The 20,418-nt window shown below is 34.9% G+C and overlaps 1 protein-coding gene across 1 annotated transcript; it reads left to right on the top strand.

Moving 5' to 3' along the window:
- Positions 1–2,445: 2,445 nt before the first annotated feature.
- Positions 2,446–6,455, top strand: LOC128653461 (trichohyalin-like). The gene is made up of 4 exons (XM_053706774.1): positions 2,446–2,524; positions 3,432–3,478; positions 3,607–3,726; positions 6,081–6,455. The coding sequence occupies exons 2-4, from the start codon at positions 3,469–3,471 to the stop codon at positions 6,227–6,229; spliced, it is 279 nt and encodes a 92-aa protein (XP_053562749.1). The 5' UTR covers positions 2,446–2,524; positions 3,432–3,468; the 3' UTR covers positions 6,230–6,455.
- Positions 6,456–20,418: the final 13,963 nt, after the last annotated feature.

Raw genomic sequence — 20,418 nt, 5'->3', positions numbered from 1 at the left:
AAATGTATAAGCTTTCCCCAACTATTTATATTCACACATTTATGTAGCACAATTGAAATAAAATGCTTCATAAGCAATATTTATGTTTTTAACGCCCTCCACAGTTTTACTCTTGCCCACAAGTTTTATGCTCTAGTCTAATCAAAAGCCCTTTGCCGTTTTCAGGCACTACAGGGAGTGCAGAATTATTAGGCAAGTTGTATTTTTGAGGATTAATTTTATTATTGAACAACAACCATGTTCTCAATGAACCCAAAAAACTCATTAATATCAAAGCTGAATATTTTTGGAAGTAGTTTTTAGTTTGTTTTTAGTTTTAGCTATTTTAGGGGGATATCTGTGTGTGCAGGTGACTATTACTGTGCATAATTATTAGGCAACTTAACAAAAAACAAATATATACCCATTTCAATTATTTATTTTTACCAGTGAAACCAATATAACATCTCAACATTCACAAATATACATTTCTGACATTCAAAAACAAAACAAAAACAAATCAGTGACCAATATAGCCACCTTTCTTTGCAAGGACACTCAAAAGCCTGCCATCTATGGATTCTGTCAGTGTTTTGATCTGTTCACCATTAACATTGCGTGCAGCAGCAACCACAGCCTCCCAGACACTGTTCAGAGAGGTGTACTGTTTTCCCTCCTTGTAAATCTCACATTTGATGATGGACCACAGGTTCTCAATGGGGTTCCGATCAGGTGAACAAGGAGGCCATGTCATTAGATTTTCTTCTTTTATACCCTTTCTTGCCAGCCACGCTGTGGAGTACTTGGATGCGTGTGATGGAGCATTGTCCTGCATGAAAATCATGTTTTTCTTGAAGGATGCAGACTTCTTCCTGTACCACTGCTTGAAGAAGGTGTCTTCCAGAAACTGGCAGTAGGACTGGGAGTTGAGCTTGACCCGAAAAGGCCCCACAAGCTCATCTTTGATGATACCAGCCCAAACCAGTACTCCACCTCCACCTTGCTGGCGTCTGAGTCGGACTGGAGCTCTCTGCCCTTTACGAATCCAGCCACGGGCCCATCCATCTGGCCCATCAAGACTCACTCTCATTTCATCAGTCCATAAAACCTTAGAAAAATCAGTCTTGAGATATTTCTTGGCCCAGTCTTGACATTTCAGCTTGTGTGTCTTGTTCAGTGGTGTTCGTCTTTCAGCCTTTCTTACCTTGGCCATGTCTCTGAGTATTGCACACCTTGTGCTTTTGGGCACTCTAGTGATGTTGCAGCTCTGAAATATGGCCAAACGGGTGGCAAGTGGCATCTTGGCAGCTGCACGCTTGATTTTTCTCAGTTCATGGGCAGTTATTTTGCGCCTTGGTTTTTCCACACGCTTCTTGCGACCCTGTTGACTATTTTGAATGAAACGCTTGATTGTTCGATGATCACGCTTCAGAAGCTTTGCAATTTTAAGAGTGCTGCATCCCTCTGCAAGATATCTCACTATTTTTGACTTTTCTGAGCCTGTCAAGTCCTTCTTTTGACCCATTTTGCCAAAGGAAAGGAAGTTGCCTAATAATTATGCACACCTGATATAGGGTGTTGATGTCATTAGACCACACCCCTTCTCATTGCAGAGATGCACATCACCTAATATGCTTAATTGGTAGTAGGCTTTTGAGCCTATACAGCTTGGAGTAAGACAACATGCATAAAGAGGATGATGTGGTCAAAATACTCATTTGCCTAATAATTCTGCACTCCCTGTATTGTAAATCATGAGGGAGAGGGAGGGGGAGAGGGTGGCTCTCAGACACGCTGGATATACTCTGTGGCCGTGCAGAAGATTTCTGCCTCTCATGAACTCTCCTGGTTATGTAAAGCTCTTGTACCAGCTAACTGATCAGTTAGTAATGATCATCTGTTTTATTTACCAGTGTGAACTGCTCCTGTCACACCCTCTGCCAAGACACAGTCACTAGAGCAGAACTGTGTCTGTGATCATCAGAGGGTGTGACAGGAGCAGATCACACTGGTAAATAAAACAGACGATCATTACTAACTGATCAGTTAGCTGGCTGGTACAAGTGCTTTACATAAGCAGCGCAGGAGAGGTCATAAGAAGCATAAATCTTCTGCAGCGTGTCTGAGAGCCTCCCTCTCTCCCTCACGGAGCTTACAAATGATTTGCGACAATAGTGCCTGAAAACTGCACACAGCGTTTTTTAGCTTAGACTAGAGCATAAATCTTGTGGGCAGTAAGAGTAAAACTGTGGGGGCATTAAAAACATAAACAGTGCTTATAAAGCATTTTATTTCAAATGTGCTGCATAATGTGTGTGAATATAAACAGAGGGAGAAAGCTAATTCATTTACACTGTGACAAATAAATATGTATCTTCAGAGACTGCAGCTCACACGCTGCAGATGCTGTGCGTGTCATGTGACTGCATTATGATCATGTGACTACTGTGCCCCTGAAACGTGCGTTACAATATGGCAGCTTATATAGGAAATCAAGCACTGGATCAACACTGTACTTCAAAACAATCTCCTTCAACAGTTTGAGGTAAGAGGAACAGAAAAAATAGACAGCAGTAATTATTTTATTTTTATTAATAAGAAAAAGTAGGTTTTAGGGATTATTAGAAGACAGGTGTTAAGTGTCCCTTTAAGGAGAAGAGGAGAAAGGAGATAAAGCAGGACAGAAAGAGGAGGAAGAGGGAGAGGAAGAGGGAGGAGAAAGAGGTGGAGCAGAAGGATGAAATTAAGGAAGCAAAAGAGAAAGTGTAGGTTGTAAAGGAGCAAAAGATGAAAGATAAAATCTCAGTGAAAGGTAAGAAAGGACAATAGAAATCAAGAAACATGATTACAAAGGAAACAATAAGAAGAGCATTCAATAAAATATAGAGAATGGTACAGAATAGAGAAAAGGACTAAAGGGGAACAGAATTAGATAAGGAAATGGATAAGATACAAAAGGTCACTCTGTTGCAATAAAAAAATATATCATCTGCAGGAACGGGCACAAACTTAACACACAAACATAAAGGTTTAAAACCTTTCCCAGGTTGTAGTGTCACATTCTTTTTTTGTTATGTTTATATTTATGTAATTAATGCTTTGATAATCACAAACAGTGTAAAGTAGATAGGAAATTATTTAACATTTTTAAAATTACATTATTTAATTATTTTAGGTATTAATTTATTCAGTACAGCTTTCCTAGGTAATTTTGGTAGGTGTAAAAAAAATATTGTCACTACAGATTCTGGGTAAAACAAAATGCATTTTACAACTGAATTCTGACTGACTGGAAATGGCACAGTTACTAATCATTTTCTATAGCCAGAATATAATAATATAAAAGAACATTACCATAGATTATACATTTCAGAAAACTCAATTTATTAATGACTAATCAGGTTATGGAAAAATGTAATAATACCCCCCCCCCCCCCTTTTTATTTTTATAGAAAATCAAAGCTTCCTGATGAGGAACAACCACAAATTATGCCAAAAGGTAAGAGAATTTACATGCTGGCTATATGTGGGCAAAGTAACTCATTAATTGAGAATATATATTTATTTATTTATTTAAACAGGGTGTTATACAAGGATATGCAATTTATTTTCATATTTCTTTTGAAGCTTCTATTAAGGAGATAAAGCAGGACAGAAAGAGGAGGAAGAAGAGGGAGAGGAAGAGGGAGGAAGAGAAAGTGAAGGATGTAAAGGAGCAAAAGATGAAAGATAAAATCTCAGTGAAAGGTAAGAAAGGACAATAGAAACCAAGAAACCTGATTACAAAGGAAACAATAAGAAGAGCATTCAATAAGATATAGAGAATGGTACAGAATAGAGAAAAGGACTAAAGGGGAACAGAATTAGATAAGGAAATGGATAAGATACAAAAGGTCACTCTGTTGCAATAAAAAAATATATCATCTGCAGGAAATTGTTTTGTGATAGATTTTTTTTATAGAACACATAGGTGCAAAGACAGGGACACTCAACACAGTACGGAATACATCACTAGGGATGCACTTTATTTATTAACAGTAATGGAAACGTCTTACTATACACACACAATGAAAAATACTTGCTAAGCACCTAACACTAGGTAGGCAATTCATTATTATTGTTATAGACTTTGTACCTACTTCTATATTAATATAACAGTAATGCTAATCAGACAGTAAAGTACTCTATATAAACCTACAAATAAACCACAATATAGCCACTATCATTATTATTGTTATAGACTTTGTACCTACTTCTATATTAATATAACAGTAATGCTAATCAGACAGTAAAGTACTCTATATAAACCTACAAATAAACCACAATATAGCCACTATCATTATTATTGTTATAGACTTTGTACCTACTTCTATATTAATATAACAGTAATGCTAATCAGACAGTAAAGTACTCTATATAAACCTACAAATAAACCACAATATAGCCACTATCATTATTATTGTTATAGACTTTGTACCTACTTCTATATTAATATAACAGTAATGCTAATCAGACAGTAAAGTACTCTATATAAACCTACAAATAAACCACAATATAGCCACTATCATTATTATTGTTATAGACTTGTTATCTACTTCTATATTAATATAACAGTAAAGCTAATCAGACAGTAAAGTACTCTATATAAACCTACAAATAAACCACAATATAGCCACTATCATTATTATTGTTATAGACTTTGTACCTACTTCTATATTAATATAACAGTAATGCTAATCAGACAGTAAAGTACTCTATATAAACCTACAAATAAACCACAATATAGCCACTATCATTATTATTGTTATAGACTTTGTACCTACTTCTATATTAATATAACAGTAATGCTAATCAGACAGTAAAGTACTCTATATAAACCTACAAATAAACCACAATATAGCCACTATCATTATTATTGTTATAGACTTGTTACCTACTTCTATATTAATATAACAGTAATGCTAATCAGACAGTAAAGTACTCTATATAAACCTACAAATAAACCACAATATAGCCACTATCATTATTATTGTTATAGACTTGTTACCTACTTCTATATTAATATAACAGTAATGATAATCAGACAGTAAAGTACTCTATATAAACCTACAAATAAACCACAATATAGCCACTATCATTATTATTGTTATAGACTTTGTACCTACTTCTATATTAATATAACAGTAATGCTAATCAGACAGTAAAGTACTCTACATAAACCTACAAATAAACCACAATATAGCCACTATCATTATTATTGTTATAGACTTTGTACCTACTTCTATATTAATATAACAGTAATGCTAATCAGACAGTAAAGTACTCTATATAAACCTACAAATAAACCACAATATAGCCACTATCATTATTATTGTTATAGACTTTGTACCTACTTCTATATTAATATAACAGTAATGCTAATCAGACAGTAAAGTACTCTATATAAACCTACAAATAAACCACAATATAGTCACTATCATTATTATTGTTATAGACTTGTTACCTACTTCTATATTAATATAACAGTAATGCTAATCAGACAGTAAAGTACTCTATATAAACCTACAAATAAACCACAATATAGCCACTATCATTATTATTGTTATAGACTTGTTATCTACTTCTATATTAATATAACAGTAATGCTAATCAGACAGTAAAGTACTCTATATAAACCTACAAATAAACCACAATATAGCCACTATCATTATTATTGTTATAGACTTTGTACCTACTTCTATATTAATATAACAGTAATGATAATCAGACAGTAAAGTACTCTATATAAACCTACAAATAAACCACAATATAGCCACTATCATTATTATTGTTATAGACTTTGTACCTACTTCTATATTAATATAACAGTAATGCTAATCAGACAGTAAAGTACTCTATATAAACTTACAAATAAACCACAATATAACCACTATCATTATTAAGCTTTTACAGCAGGAATTGTTATGGATTATTAGAATTTACAAATATAGACATTAAACTACAATCCATAACACAGGGTAAAATAAAATTGTTATTTATGATCCTCCATATTATACATATTTTACATTTCCTAATTTAAAATTGTTTATGTTTTAAAATAGTTCAAATTGAAACCAAAGAACAAGGGACACAGACAGATGGCCCAGAAAAAAGAACATGGAAACTCCTGGAATTCTGGATTAATAGAGATCTAGAAATACAGAGGCGGCGGGAGGAAGAACTAAGGGAGGAGGAAGAGTTTTTTAGCTGAAAAAACAACTAAAGCTACCCCATATGTCCTGCTTTATCTCCTTGATCTCCTGATTTCCCTCCCTGGCCACACAAACACCCTCACCTGATGCCATCACGTGTTTACTGAGTGATTAATAAATATGGAATTAAATTAAAAACAAATTGTTTTTTTTTCCAAAGTTTAAAACAGTACATAGATGTACAAGAAGAAATGTATACATCATCTCTTAGCGCACATAGTATAATTGCTCCAGTTCTCAAGCTTTAAAGTTGACAAGAGTTCTCCTTGGATAAAATCTATGTCTCTATGTGTAAATTTTAGGGGTCTGTAGAGCTATTTGAATATTCTGCTATAGCGAATCATGTCCACCCTGCATCGCTAAATGCCGACAGTATACGCTGTTGGCATTTAACATTGCCCAAGCATTTTCTGCTTGTGCAATGCCTCCCCCTGCACACCTCAGAGGTGGCGGACGAGTTAAGGAGAAGCGGTCTTATGAACGCTGCTTCTTAACTTAAGTTTCTGGCAAACCGGAATCTTCAGGGGTAGATTGCAGCATCAGCTGCTTGATAAATCTACCCCCATATCATTTAACCAATACTTATAGCTAGACATAAATAATAAACATATCTAAATAAGGAACCTTAGATAAACTCATTCCAGTAATCTGGGTTCTTATAAACTGCAGAGGTTTAAGCTGACATTCCGTATACAGAACAAGAGGAATCTTGTTTATGTACATCTGAAGAACAGTGTACCTGGTATCATTTTTAACCACTATGCATCAGTAACAGAAGTAGGGTAAATGATCATAAAATATGAGGTTTAAAAGCAAATAGAAAGTGCTGAAAGTGGCGGTGCTGTGTCACCTCCAGGTAACCAATCTGCCCACGTCCTCTGAGTCAACCTTGTTGCGTTCACCTCAAAAATAAAAGCTCACAATAATTTAGCAGATTTCAGAGAATGTGGTAGGCGCACAAACTGGTTATACTCACGAGATTGCAGTTAAAATAAGCCTTTTATTAAAATCATCACAAAGGTGTCTTTAGGTGCAGCTTCAGGTTTTATTTAAAATACAGCTCAAAGCATTTCGGCTAAAAGAAGCCTTTATCAAGAGCATAAAGTTAAAACAATATCTGGAACAAATGAGTACATGTGTTTAAACCATTTTCGGTAACCATTATTTCTAAATCAATTAATAGAATTTTTTCTTGACTGGCTGTGTAAGTGAAACGTAGACCTTTTTTGTTCAAATTCATAGACTTCATATGTTCATCAAGTTCATGTCTTTCCCCCTTCCATATAGCTATTGATGGAGACCTGGTTCTCCCCAAGTCCCCCCCCCCCCCCTTGCAGTAACTTAGTATTCCAAGATGGCGTGTATAGCCCAACTATACATTGATCAGATTTATTTCAAAATCACTCCAGAGACACAGCAAATCAGAGCCTATAAGGTTGAGATAATTTTAAACATTGTGTTTACACATTGGGTCACTAATTAGCACCTATTCTCATTATAGAGGAACCCACCGTTTTTCTAGAAAATACCACCATAGTGGTTAATAGAACATTCAATCTAGGTTGGTGATACAGTAGACACTGCATGAACATATCTGCTAACCTAGTAATTTATATTGTGTTCACATTGCCACATAGGCGTATACCCCCGTTTGTTTAGCTTGATATTTGCTGCATTGCTATACTAACTCTGTTTTTGAAATTAGAAAAGTGCAAGATGACCGGTGGGGGATAATTATAATGGCTATGAGCTCATATTCATTACTCTAATAGATCCACATAAATTTTTATATTGCAAGGCTGTGCTAATCCTGGCAGCATCGTGTACAATAACTTTAGTCCGTTTTCCCATAAGCTCAAAAGTGGCCGATATAACCAACACTAATGTCTATATGGAACCTCATCAATATGTTGAGTCCTAGAGCCCCTGTAGCTATAAACCCCATGCATTTACCTTGTATTTACATTAAACATCTGTGGTCCAAGAGTGGCCACTAATTTTCTATTGAGGTATGCTTCATTCACATCTGTGCATATTTTAGGGAGCTTGGCTTTTACTGCACTGATATACCACAATCTGTTATTGCAGGTAGGAAAGTGCTAAGGGATTGTTACAATAGCTAAGAGTTCATATTCACTATATGTCTATAATTGTACTAATCCCTACAGCATTGTGTATAACAACTCTACCATCTCATAGGCTTAAAAGTGACCTATATATTTAACACTAATGTTTATATAGAACCTCACCAATATGTTGGGTCCTAGAGGGCCCCTGTAACTATGATCCCCTACATTTACCTCATGTTTATTTTAATACCTGTGGTCCAAGAATGGCCGCTAATTTCCAGCTGAAGTTTGTTCTATTCATATTTTTGTACCTCTTAGGGGGGTTTCGTGACAAAATAGATAAAACTTATATCTCGTTAAACTATTTTATGTTCTGATGCGAATATTATGGACACATAAAGGCCTACTTCTTCTTATCTAGAACCTTTACATGAGATAGGCCGTATGACTATCAATTGTCAATTCTTTATTTTTCTTTTTTGCTTAGATATTTGTTGTGATGTATATTTCATGGACAAGTACAGGCCTGTATACACCAAGTCATTTTTACCCAATCATGGCCTAAAGATGGTTAAATGTTACTCTACATGTTAAATGTCCGTAAGTAAAAAGAGGTATTAACCATGGCTAGATATATTAGTACCTTTGGGTTTTTGATATAGTACAGCTTATAGCCTTGAACCTGTTGTATTTGATGCACAGATATTGATGTTTGTCAAATAGGTGTGTTGCTATGATGTTTTACTAAGAATTTGTTTATGTATGTCTTATTACCTCAATAAACATTATTTAAAAAAACTTGTAATTATTTTATTATGTTCTGTAATTTAGTGTGTTTTTTTTTTACTTTAGATAATTTTATTTAATTGTAGTTAATGTAGGTAATTAATTTAATGATAGTGTAGTGTTAGGTGTTAGTGTAACTTAGGTTAGGTTTTATTTTACAGGTAAATTTGTATTTATTTTAACTAGGTAGTTATTAAATAGTTAATAACTATTTAATAACTATTGTACCTAGTTAAAATAAATACAAAGTTTCCTGTAAAATAAAAATAAATCCTAAGATAGCTACAATGTAACTATTAGTTATATTTGTAGCTAGCTTAGGGTTTATTTTACAGGTAAGTATTTAGTTTTAAACAGCAATAATTTATTTAGATTTATTTAAATTATATTTAAGTTTGGGGGTGTTAGGGTTAGTGTTAGACTTAGGTTTAGGGGTTAATACATTTAATATAGTGGCGGCAGTGTAGGGGGGCAGATTAAGGGTTAATAAATATAATGTACGTGGCGGCAGGTGTAGGGGGGGCAGATTAGGGGTTAATAAATATAATGTACGTGGCGGCAGGTGTAGGGGGGGCAGATTAGGGGTTAATAAATATAATGTAGGTGGTGGCGGTGTAGGGGGGGCAGATTAGGGGTTAATAAATATAATGTAGGTGGCGGTGGGCTCCAGGAGCGGTGGTTTAGGAGTTAAACACTTTATTTAGTTGTGGCGGGGTCCGGAAGCGGCGGTTTAGGGGTTGAACACTTTATTTAGATGCGGCGGGGTCCGGGAGCGGCAGGATAGGGGTTAATAACTTTATGTAGATGGCAGCAGTATAGGGGGCGGAAGATTAGGGGTTAATATGTATAATGTAGGTGGCGGTGGGCTCCAGGAGCGGCGGTTTAGGGGTTAATACATTTATTAGAGTTGAGGTGGGCTCTGGGAGCGGCGGTTTAGGGGTTAATAACTTTATTTAGTTGTGGCGGGGTCCGGGAGCGGCGGTATAGGGGGTAAACAGTATAGTATAGTGTGGGTGTTTAGTGACAGGGTACCAAAATAGCTGTAAAAAAGCCGAAGAGCAGCGAGATCGATGACTGTTAGTTAACAACAGTCCGCTGCTCATCGCCCCGTTCTTGGTGTGCGGCTTTTTGACAGCTTTTTTGGTAACTTTGGAGAACGTATTCAGGTCAGCGGCAGCGATGTTAGGCGAACTTAGGTGAGTGTATTGGTGCAGTCGAATGCAAGAAAGTCGACGGCTTGATAATTAGAGGCCTGAGAGTGTTTTTACAGGACAATAAGAGTAATGTTAGAGTTGAATTGGGTATTATAAGCAGTTACAAATGGTAAAATGAATGAAGCTGTAAGATAAGTTGTATAGAAAATAAGGAGGAATTAGAAGCTATATGGGACAATAGGAGGAGGTATAAACAGGAATATTGTAGTGCAATGACAGAGATAGAGTGAGAGCAATAGGAAGATGTACAGACAGGAAATGTACTGAGCAATGCTAGGGTTAAAGAGAAAATATATTTACATATAAAAGTTATTGTAGAGGATCTAAGGGATCTATATTGTGTTGTTACAGTGATTAGATGCACTGGAAATTGTAAGAACATTTAAGTTAGTATGAAACAGGATTTATATAAAATTATAATAAGTTCTATCAATATATTGAGAGACTGTATATGTATATAATGTGCATGGTGTATTATACAAGAATATGTCATTTTATTTTTATTTTGAAGCTTCTCTGAAGAAGGAGAAGAGGATAAAAAAGAAAACAAAGAAAGAAAAGAAGTAGAAAAAGGACAGAAAGAGGGTGAGGAAGAGGGGGGAAAAGGAGGTGGAACAGAAGGAGGAAGACAAGGAGGAAATGAAGGGAGAGGAAGTTAAGGTGCAGGAAAAGAAGGATTAAAAATCAGGGGAACGTGAGAAAAAACAACAGAAAACAAACATAATTGAAAGCAAAAATAAAAAAAATAAAAAGAATAGTAGGAAATAGGAAACTGTGTAAAGGGGCTAAAATAGATAAGGAAATTGGTAAGAAAAAACAGTAAGACGGTGATAGAGAGATGGTAGGTGAGAAGTTAGACTGAAGGTTGCTTTGTGTAATGTAATATATAGGGAATATATTGGGCCCTGGGGCAAGTTATAAATATGCAAAGCACAAAAAACATTAAAAGTACCATTAAATAGGGTGAATTGTGAAAGTTTAAATTTTGAAAGTGTCCCTTTGATAAAATCAATTATGTAGAACAAATTTTAGTTTAGACAGGAATAATCCTCACAATACTTAATGAATCACTCAGGATCCCCTCTATTTAATTAATAGTAAATAAAATGTTTTACTATACACACAATGGGGAATCAATTATATAATCCTAAACCTAGGTAGGCAGTTCATTATCATTAGTGTTATACTACATTAATTCAAAAGTAGGTAACACACTTTATATTTATATAGCAACAATCAGAGTTAAGCTTTCACATTGTGAATTGTACTGGTCTGGTAGAACTAACAGATATATGTTATACTGCTATCTGTATCACAGAATAAAATACAAGCCAGAATAAATGTGCTTTATACTGGTTAATATCAAACAGATCAATACCCCATGAGGGGATAAAAGGGACATACAGCTATAAATGATCATAAATATAACATGAATGGGGGATATCATATATGCATAAATATGGGGAAATATATTAAATTGCTATTTATAACCCTCCATAAGATACATAATGTTATAAGAGTAACATTTACTAATTTTGAATTCTTTTTTTTATTTCTGTTGTAAAATAGCTTAAATTGAAACCATAGAGAAAGCGGTACAGACAGACGGCACTCAAAAAATAAAATGGAAACTTTTGGAGTTTTGGATAAATAAAGAACTAGAAGTACTGAGACGGCGAGAAGAAGAACTAAGGGAGGAGGAGGAGTTCTTTAGCTGAAAGAACAACCAAAGCTAAATTGCTTCTAGCTTAATAAGCTGAGTTTACATCAGAGCCCCTCTCTCATATCTACCAGAGCTACGCGTACCAGCCAGAGCTCTGCCTCTTCTGCCAGTCTTGTGTGCCCATATGTACGGCCCCTGAGAGACCATCTTGTATTGTCATCCTTCTTATCTCTACCTCTTATTGGGAAATCCCCATGGTTACTAATTAATAAAATTAGACCAAGTAAATTTAATGTGTCAAATTAAATTTCTTTTTTTATCTTTATTAATTTTTTTGTTTTTAATACTTAAAATGATACATGGACACATAGGATAATTTCTCAGGCTCTCAAGCTTTGAGTTGAAAGAATTCTATTTTGTATATTATAAGTTCATATAATTTAAACCAAAAACTATAATCAACAAACTTATCTAAATAAAAACGTTAAAAGTTAAACATATTAAACTGATCTAAGTCCTTATAAACTGTAGGTTTAACACAATTTAAATACAGAACAGGGGGAATTTTGTATACATACAGATTAAGAATAGTCTACTAGGTGCAACCAAGAGCTTGATTATAAGGAGGAAAAACCTTCACATTTGCGAAATACCAGAAACAGTTGTGTCTACCCACCTTAACCTATACCTCCAGAGACTCCTCTCTAGTTTGATAGGCAGCCTTGCCAATAATGAGTTTAGCCTGAACAGAGCACATAGTGCGCTTAGACTACCGCAGTTTTCCAACTACAAAGACAAAGAAAAATTCCTTGCGGCAGCAAGAAAAAAAACACTTGATTCACATTGAAGAGTCCTCTATCTAGATATATGCAGATCTCAGCTCACATTGAAAAAAAAACACAGAAACCAGAGTTCTTACAGTCCATGTGCAACGGTGAAAATCCAATACAGATGAAGATGTCCTTTCTACCTTGGAGCAACCAGAGGATCACAGTCTGCTATCTACATATCTCCAGAAGACCTAGATAATTTCTGCAAACAGCTGAATATACCACCACCCTCTCTTCCTAATATCCAAGATCCAAGACGGAGACATTGAGCTCTCACCATCATCTACCTCAAAACCCAAAAGACAGGAATGGACAAGGGTGAATAAAAGAGAAACAGAATACTACAGAGGGAGATGTCCCAATCAACTCCATCAATTATTTGAGAGTCCCACGATCCTTTAGTAAAGATCAGTGTGTGCCTTCAACACCATTTTACCTAGCATGGAGTAACCTAGAAAAGGGACATGTCTAGTGACTTTCACTCCATAGCCTATCAAGTTAAAAAACACTTGAATGGCATTCATTCACTTAAAGGGCGCCTTCCTTCTTCCACTGCTGCCTATGTAGATAAGAATAACTTTATCAACAACCCAGTATGCTAGATAGGCCCTAACTTGTATCAGTATAGTCTCCTAACATAGTTAGATCCACTGTATTTCCCCATAGGTATCAGTGTGTACCACTTCATATCACTATCTTTGATGAGTCTTTATATCATTCCACCATTTATTTGCGTCCCCTAATGGAAGTATGATTTTATTGCACTTTATCATATAGCATATTTAATTTAACTATTAAGCAGAACCTCTGTTTTTGTGCCAAGTTGCAACCCAGTCACTTTAAATGTTAGACATAGTTTCTCCTTGTTGGATAAAACTTTTGCTCAAGTTAATAATCAGAATGATTGTTCTTTATTCTGTTCTTACATGTTTTGTCTTTATTTCAGGATACCAGACCCCCTCCTTTCTCACTTTTTCCTCTTTATCCGACCCTACTTACTCTGTTACCTTGGAGGCAGAGCATGCAAGGTTTCACTTAAGGTATGTGCATTCCATATTCCACACCTTTCTCTCACAAGGTTAAACCTCTAATTGAGAAGCAAGCTTTCTTTATTAAATTATATAAGTTCACATGGTGCAACATACATTTAAAATAATAACCCAAAATGTAAAAGGGCTAAACTCATCTACCAAAAGATCTATAGCCTTAACCTCTTAATGATCGCAACATACCATTTTGGTTGCTGGTCATTAAGGATTTTCTTGCTTATAATAGCGAGGGTCTACATTTTATATTTATATAGCAACAATCACAGTTAAGCTTTCACATTGTGAATTGTACTGGTCTGGTAGAACTAACAGATATATGTTATACTGCTATCTGTATCACAGAATAAAATACAAGCCAGAATAAATGTGCTTTATACTGGTTAATATCAAACAGATCTATACCCCATAAGGGGGATAAAAGGGACATACAGCTATAAATTATCATAAATATAACATGAATGGGGGATATGATATATGCATAAATATGGGGAAATATATGACATTGCTATTTATAACCCTCCATAAGATACATAATGTTATGAGTAATATTTACTAATTTTTAATTATTTTTTTTATTTCTGTTGTAAAATAGCTCAAATTGAAACCAGAGAGAAAGCGGTACAGACAGACGGCACTCAAAAAATAAAATGGAAACTTTTGGAGTTTTGGATAAATAAAGAACTAGAAGTACAGAGACGGTGAGTAGAAGAACTAAGGGAGGAGCAGGAGTTCTTTAGCTGAAAGAACAACCAAAGCTAAATTGCTTCTAGCTCAATAAGCTGAGTTTACATCAGAGCCCCTCTCTCATATCTACCAGAGCTACGCGTACCAGCCAGAGCTCTGCCTCTTCTGCCAGTCTTGTGTGCCCATATGTACGGCCCCTGAGAGACCATCTTGTATTGTCATCCTTCTTATCTCTACCTCTTATTGGGAAATCCCCATGGTTACTAATTAATAAAATTAGACCAAGTAAATTTAATGTGTCAAATTAACTTTCTTTTTTTATATTTATTAATTTTTTTTGTTTTTAATACTTAAAATGGTTCATGAACGTACAACAAGAAATGTATAGATAATTTAATAATGCACATAGGATAATAAAAACGTCAAAAGTTAAACATATTAAACTGATATAAGTCCTTATATAAACTGAAGGTTTGATAAAATTTAAATACAGAACGGGGGGAATTTTGTATACATACAGCTTAAAAATAGTCTACTAGGTGCAACCATTATACCTCATTAAGACTGTAGGAAAAAAATATGCAACAGCAAAAAAAGACTACTCTCTAGACAGATATAATTAATAATAAATAATACACATTCTTTTAGCAACAAAAAATATTGTAGCTACTATATTCAAAAAATAAGAAACTAAGTCAAGGCCTAACTGAACCCTTAAAGGGATAGGACTATAAACTACATGAATATTTCTATTCCATAAGCATATACTACTAATTAGCCATAGCGTGGTTACCCTAAACTGTATCACCATCAGGACTAAGGCACTTTTAAGAAATATTCTACCAACCAGCTCATTACAATTTTGCCATTTACATTATATTCTATATCACCGTGGCTTCTAGAAAGTCATCCAAGGCAGATAGAGCTGACAAGCACAGCAAGGGCCCTCAGAGCACAATTCATAACATGAAAAATGTTCTATGCCCGCTAGACAGCATGATCTCAAACTCAGAAGAAGCACCTGATAATAATATTAATGCGGGTGATGATGACCCGTGCTCCTCTGTAGCTGAAGCAAACAAACCTCTCACAAAGGTATTAGCTTTTTGTTCAATACTCGTATGATTGAGTATATGTCAGTGTACCATGAGTTTCACTTAGTATAAAGTACTTCTTGCCTTATATTTGGCTTAAATAAACAGCGCCCATAAGGAGTTACATACACTGATATTTAGAGGTGATACCTCTTGTAAATCGTTGCGTATAGTAAGTATTGAATTTATTAAATTTCCAAGGAACCAAGTAGCAGTTTTTCCACTTTATGTTTGATAAATCAAAATGTTGTTTTAATGTGTTTTCCGTTGTGGTACAAATAATTGTATAATTTAAATTAAAAGTATCCTAACCGTAAGCAATTATGGACCTAAGAGCAGTCTCACCGTGCTAAGAGCAGTCTCCCTGTAGCTACAAGCTGTAACTTTGTAGCAATGCTGAGATACAAATTCAGTCTATAGATTAGTCTTAGCTGTAAAGTTAGACACTTTAATGTGGAACACTCAAATAATATTTTTGTTACTTTTTTAAGTCTTGAATAAGGTATGCAAGAGTAACCTCTTTAAAAACGTATCTGTAATGTTGTTTTAAAAGCTGTTATATTCGATTATATATTACGCCATTAGAGCTACAGGCAACATGACACAATAAATATTAACAGCTTATACTTCTAGTATATGGGATTGATAATATAGTAGGAGTATTTGAATCATAATTTAAAAATAATAACCAAGTAATTGGTATATCTTACTACTATCAATTATAACTTTATGATTGCCAACAACAAAAAAGACTTTCCCTTACAATACGGTTCCAATACCAGTGAACCATTATCTGAGCGCTGAATGTTATAAAGCAAAACTGGAACAAACTAAAAGTAACTCAAGATAGAAATTTATTGTTGCAATTTCTCTTTTTTTGCTACTAAATTTCTCTGATATTGTACCTTATTTATCAATTCATACTCAATGCTAAGTTTCTAATCTATTATTTGAGCACTAGAAAGTAAGCTAAATCAATACAAAAGCACAGCTAAAAAATATTGATTTATCAAACATAAAGTGGAAAAACAGCTACTTGGTTCCTTGGAAACTTAATAAATTCAATATTTACTATTAGCAACTATTTAAAAGAGGTATCACCTCTATATATCAGTGTATATAACTCCTTATGGGCGCTGTTTATTTAAGCTAAAATATAAGGCAAGAAGTACTTTATATTAAGCGCAACTCATGGTACACTGACATATTCTCAATCATACGAGTATTGATTTTCTGTGATACTTTTACTATATTATGTTTATGTATACCACTGCACAGGAGAAGTGTTTATTAATTTAATATTTGCTTTCGTATTAATAACAAATAAAAGTTACTTTTTTTTTAAAAAAAAAAACAAGTTTGTTTTTCATATCACACCTGGATTTATGTGAATATTACCGGTGCAAAGAAGCATACTTATGTGCCCTGTAAATTATACTAAAGTTATATTAATATACTATCTGGTATATAATACTTCAATGTCCCTTTAATTATTACACCTGGCTGTCACTGAATACATTTACAGATTCTAATTCATATGATGTCATCACCTCACAAACAGCTTGATACATAGGTGTCATTTAATAACACAACACTTGTTAAAAACATGGCATGCTAAAGGTAGAAGATATAATGTGCCACGTTTATTTAATTGTACTTAATAATTATCTCAATACTGGTAAAGTCTATTGTATAAATAATACTGTTTTGCCTGCTGTTTCTCTACAGTATACGTATTTGCTGGTGTGGGAGTCATTGCCCTTATAATTATTATAATTGGAGGATGGGCGCTTAGGAAGAGCATCCAGTAAGTTACAGGGAGCTGCCTCCCATAATAAACTCATCTATACAATTTAGCCGTATTGTTTAGATATTTATATTTGTATATATAATACATCTGTGCGGCCCACAAAAGTCACAAGACAACAGAAATGCTGTGAAATATTAAAAGGACATTACACTGCTGGGTGCAACTACACTTATGTATGTTGTTTGTCTATATACACACACAAACTAATCTTAAATATATAAAAATATATTTTCCACTTTTACATTTTGATTTATTCAACTTTTTTTTTTTGCAAAACAAGTCAGCACCATCAGAGAGGCTGCTGTGCACAAATTAAACACACACTAAGAAGTTTTAGCATCCTTCCCTGGTAGTTGTTTCACATTCTTTGTTCTTATGTTTATATTTATATAATTGCTTCTTTTATAATCACAATTGATGTAAAAAAGGAAATTGTTTTACTAAATTGTGATAATAAATGTATTTTCTTTACTCATAATTTACATAACAGGCCTTTCCTAGACCATTTTGGTGGGTATAAAATAACGCATCTGTGCTACAGATTCTGGGTAGAACTAGCTTTTCACTGTGTAATACTGATCACATGACAAAGCAGGTTCAGTTGAGCTGTAATCATGCCCGCCTCACTGTTGCTTTACATTGGTATGTAGCTGAGGCCATGCCATGTGCTAATCATGAGGTTGTGCTATACCTGTGCCTTTCTATTACATCATCAGTAATATCAGTAATTATGTGCTGCATTTCACATGATTTACATACAAATTAAATGAAGAGCTCCCAACTGTTCTGTGTTTTGTGGTACAGTCCTGGTGTGGAGCTCTGTGTTTTTATCTTTTACAATTATTTCCCTTTTATATAAATTCAACTGGTTAATGACTAAGAGGCCCATTTATCAAGGTCCGTATAGAGCTTGAAGGGCCGTGTCTAAAGACTGCTGCTCCATAACCCTGTCCGTCTGCTCTGATGAGGCGGACAGGAATCGCCACAATTCAACCCGATCGAATACGATCAGGTTGGTTGAAACCTCCCTGCTGGCGGCCGATTGACAACGAGTCAGCAGGGAGCAGCATTGCACCAGCAGCTCACATGAGCTGCTGGTGCAATGCTGAATACGGAGAGCGTATTGCTCTCCGCATTCAGCAAGGTCTTGCGGAACTGATCCGCATGGTCGGATCAGATCCGCAAGACCTTTCATAAATAGGCCCCTAAGTATGTTATGACAAATATATCATTTTAATGTGGTTTTTCCTGTTTTTAGAAAATCAAAACTTCCTGATGAGGAGCAAACAAACATCAGCCCCATCATCAGGAAAGGTAACAGAACTTACATGCTGTTTATATGAGGGAAATGTAACTCATTAGTAAGGATGAAATATGAAAGGTTATAGGGTATGGCACAAGACTAGGGGGTTAGCACAATGGCTAATTGCAGGGATGCAAAATGCTGCACTAGGAGACTGAGAGTGTTTTTACGGGACAATAAGAGTAATGTTAGAGTTGAATTGGGTATTATAAGCAGTTACAAATGGTAAAATGAATGAAGCTGTAAGAGAAGTTATATAGAATATAAGGAGGAACTAGAAGCTATATGGGACAATAGGAGGAGGTATAAACAGGAATATTGTAGTGCAATGACAGAGATAGAGTGAGAGCAATAGGAAGAGGTACAGACAGGAAATGTACTGAGCAATGCTAGGATTAAAGAGAAAATATATTTACATATAAAAGTTATTGTAGAGGATCTAAGGGATCTATATTGTGTTGTTACAGTGATTAGATGCACTGGAAATTGTAAGAACATTTAAGTTAGTATGAAACAGGATTTATATAAAATTATAATACGTTCTATAAATATATTGAGAGACTGTATATGTATATAATGTGCATGGTGTATTATACAAGAATGTCATTTTATTTTTATTTTGAAGCTTCTCTGAAGAAGGAGAAGAGGTTAAAAAAGAAAACAAAGAAAGAAAAGAAGGAGAAAAAGGACAGAAGGAGGGTGAGGAAGAGGGGGGAAAAGGAGGTGGAACAGAAGGAGGAAGACAAGGAGGAAATGATGGGAGAGGAGAAAGCGGAGGAAGTTAAGGTGCAGGAAAAGAAGGATAAAAAATCAGGGGAAGGTGAGAAAAGACAACAGGAAACAAACATAATTGAAAGCAAAAATAAAAATAAAGTACCTGGGAAAGAACAGTAAATAAAAAGAATAGTAGGAAATAGGAAACTGTAAAGTGGCTAAAATAAATAAAGAAATTGGTAAGAAAAAACAGTAAGAGGGTGTGTTAGGTGTTTCCCCAGGGGGGTAAGTGTCAGGTCAGGCCGAAGCCACGGGCCCACTGTACCACCTGAGGCAGATGTAGATTATCTGATAAGGATCCCTTAGAATGACTCAGACCACGCAGCAATATGATCTAACGCCAATCATGTTTATTGAACAGTGCAAGCCTATCTTATAGACTTCAGTAACAGCATACAGGGTTAAGGGGATGACACGTTAGGACCGCGTCATCTTACACAGTTATACAGAGTAGAGCACAGTGTGATTCTGGAAATTCACTAGCTCATAACAATAATCTCATGGTATGCATCTGCAGATACACCAAGGTCGCTGGACCATCTTATTGACATTATATTCTTCTGGGCGTACAGCCAGGGGCATCTACAAGGTTAGCTAGCTTTACAGAATAAGATGACAAGCATATATTTCTCACTACAGAATGAACCATTATAATAAAGTCTAATCATTACAAAATGGATGCTACTGCGAGGAACAAGATAGCTACAGTCAGGTTCACATTACCCCTAACATACCATCCTTTTATTCTAACAGAATAACATAAAAATAGACAGGCATAGAAAATTAGTAAAGCCTTATATTATGGTAACAGAACTCTATGTGAGAATACTAAAAGTGAGAAAAATATTCCTATGTTGTGATATACTTTTATAGGCTAATTGTCACTGCATATAGGTACAGCCCCTCCAATAC

This window comes from Bombina bombina, chromosome 3 (genome assembly GCF_027579735.1).
Source record: "Bombina bombina isolate aBomBom1 chromosome 3, aBomBom1.pri, whole genome shotgun sequence".
NCBI lineage: Eukaryota > Metazoa > Chordata > Amphibia > Anura > Bombinatoridae > Bombina > Bombina bombina.
The sequence above is the reverse complement of the archived record's forward strand: the minus strand, read 5'-3'. Positions and strand labels throughout refer to the sequence as shown.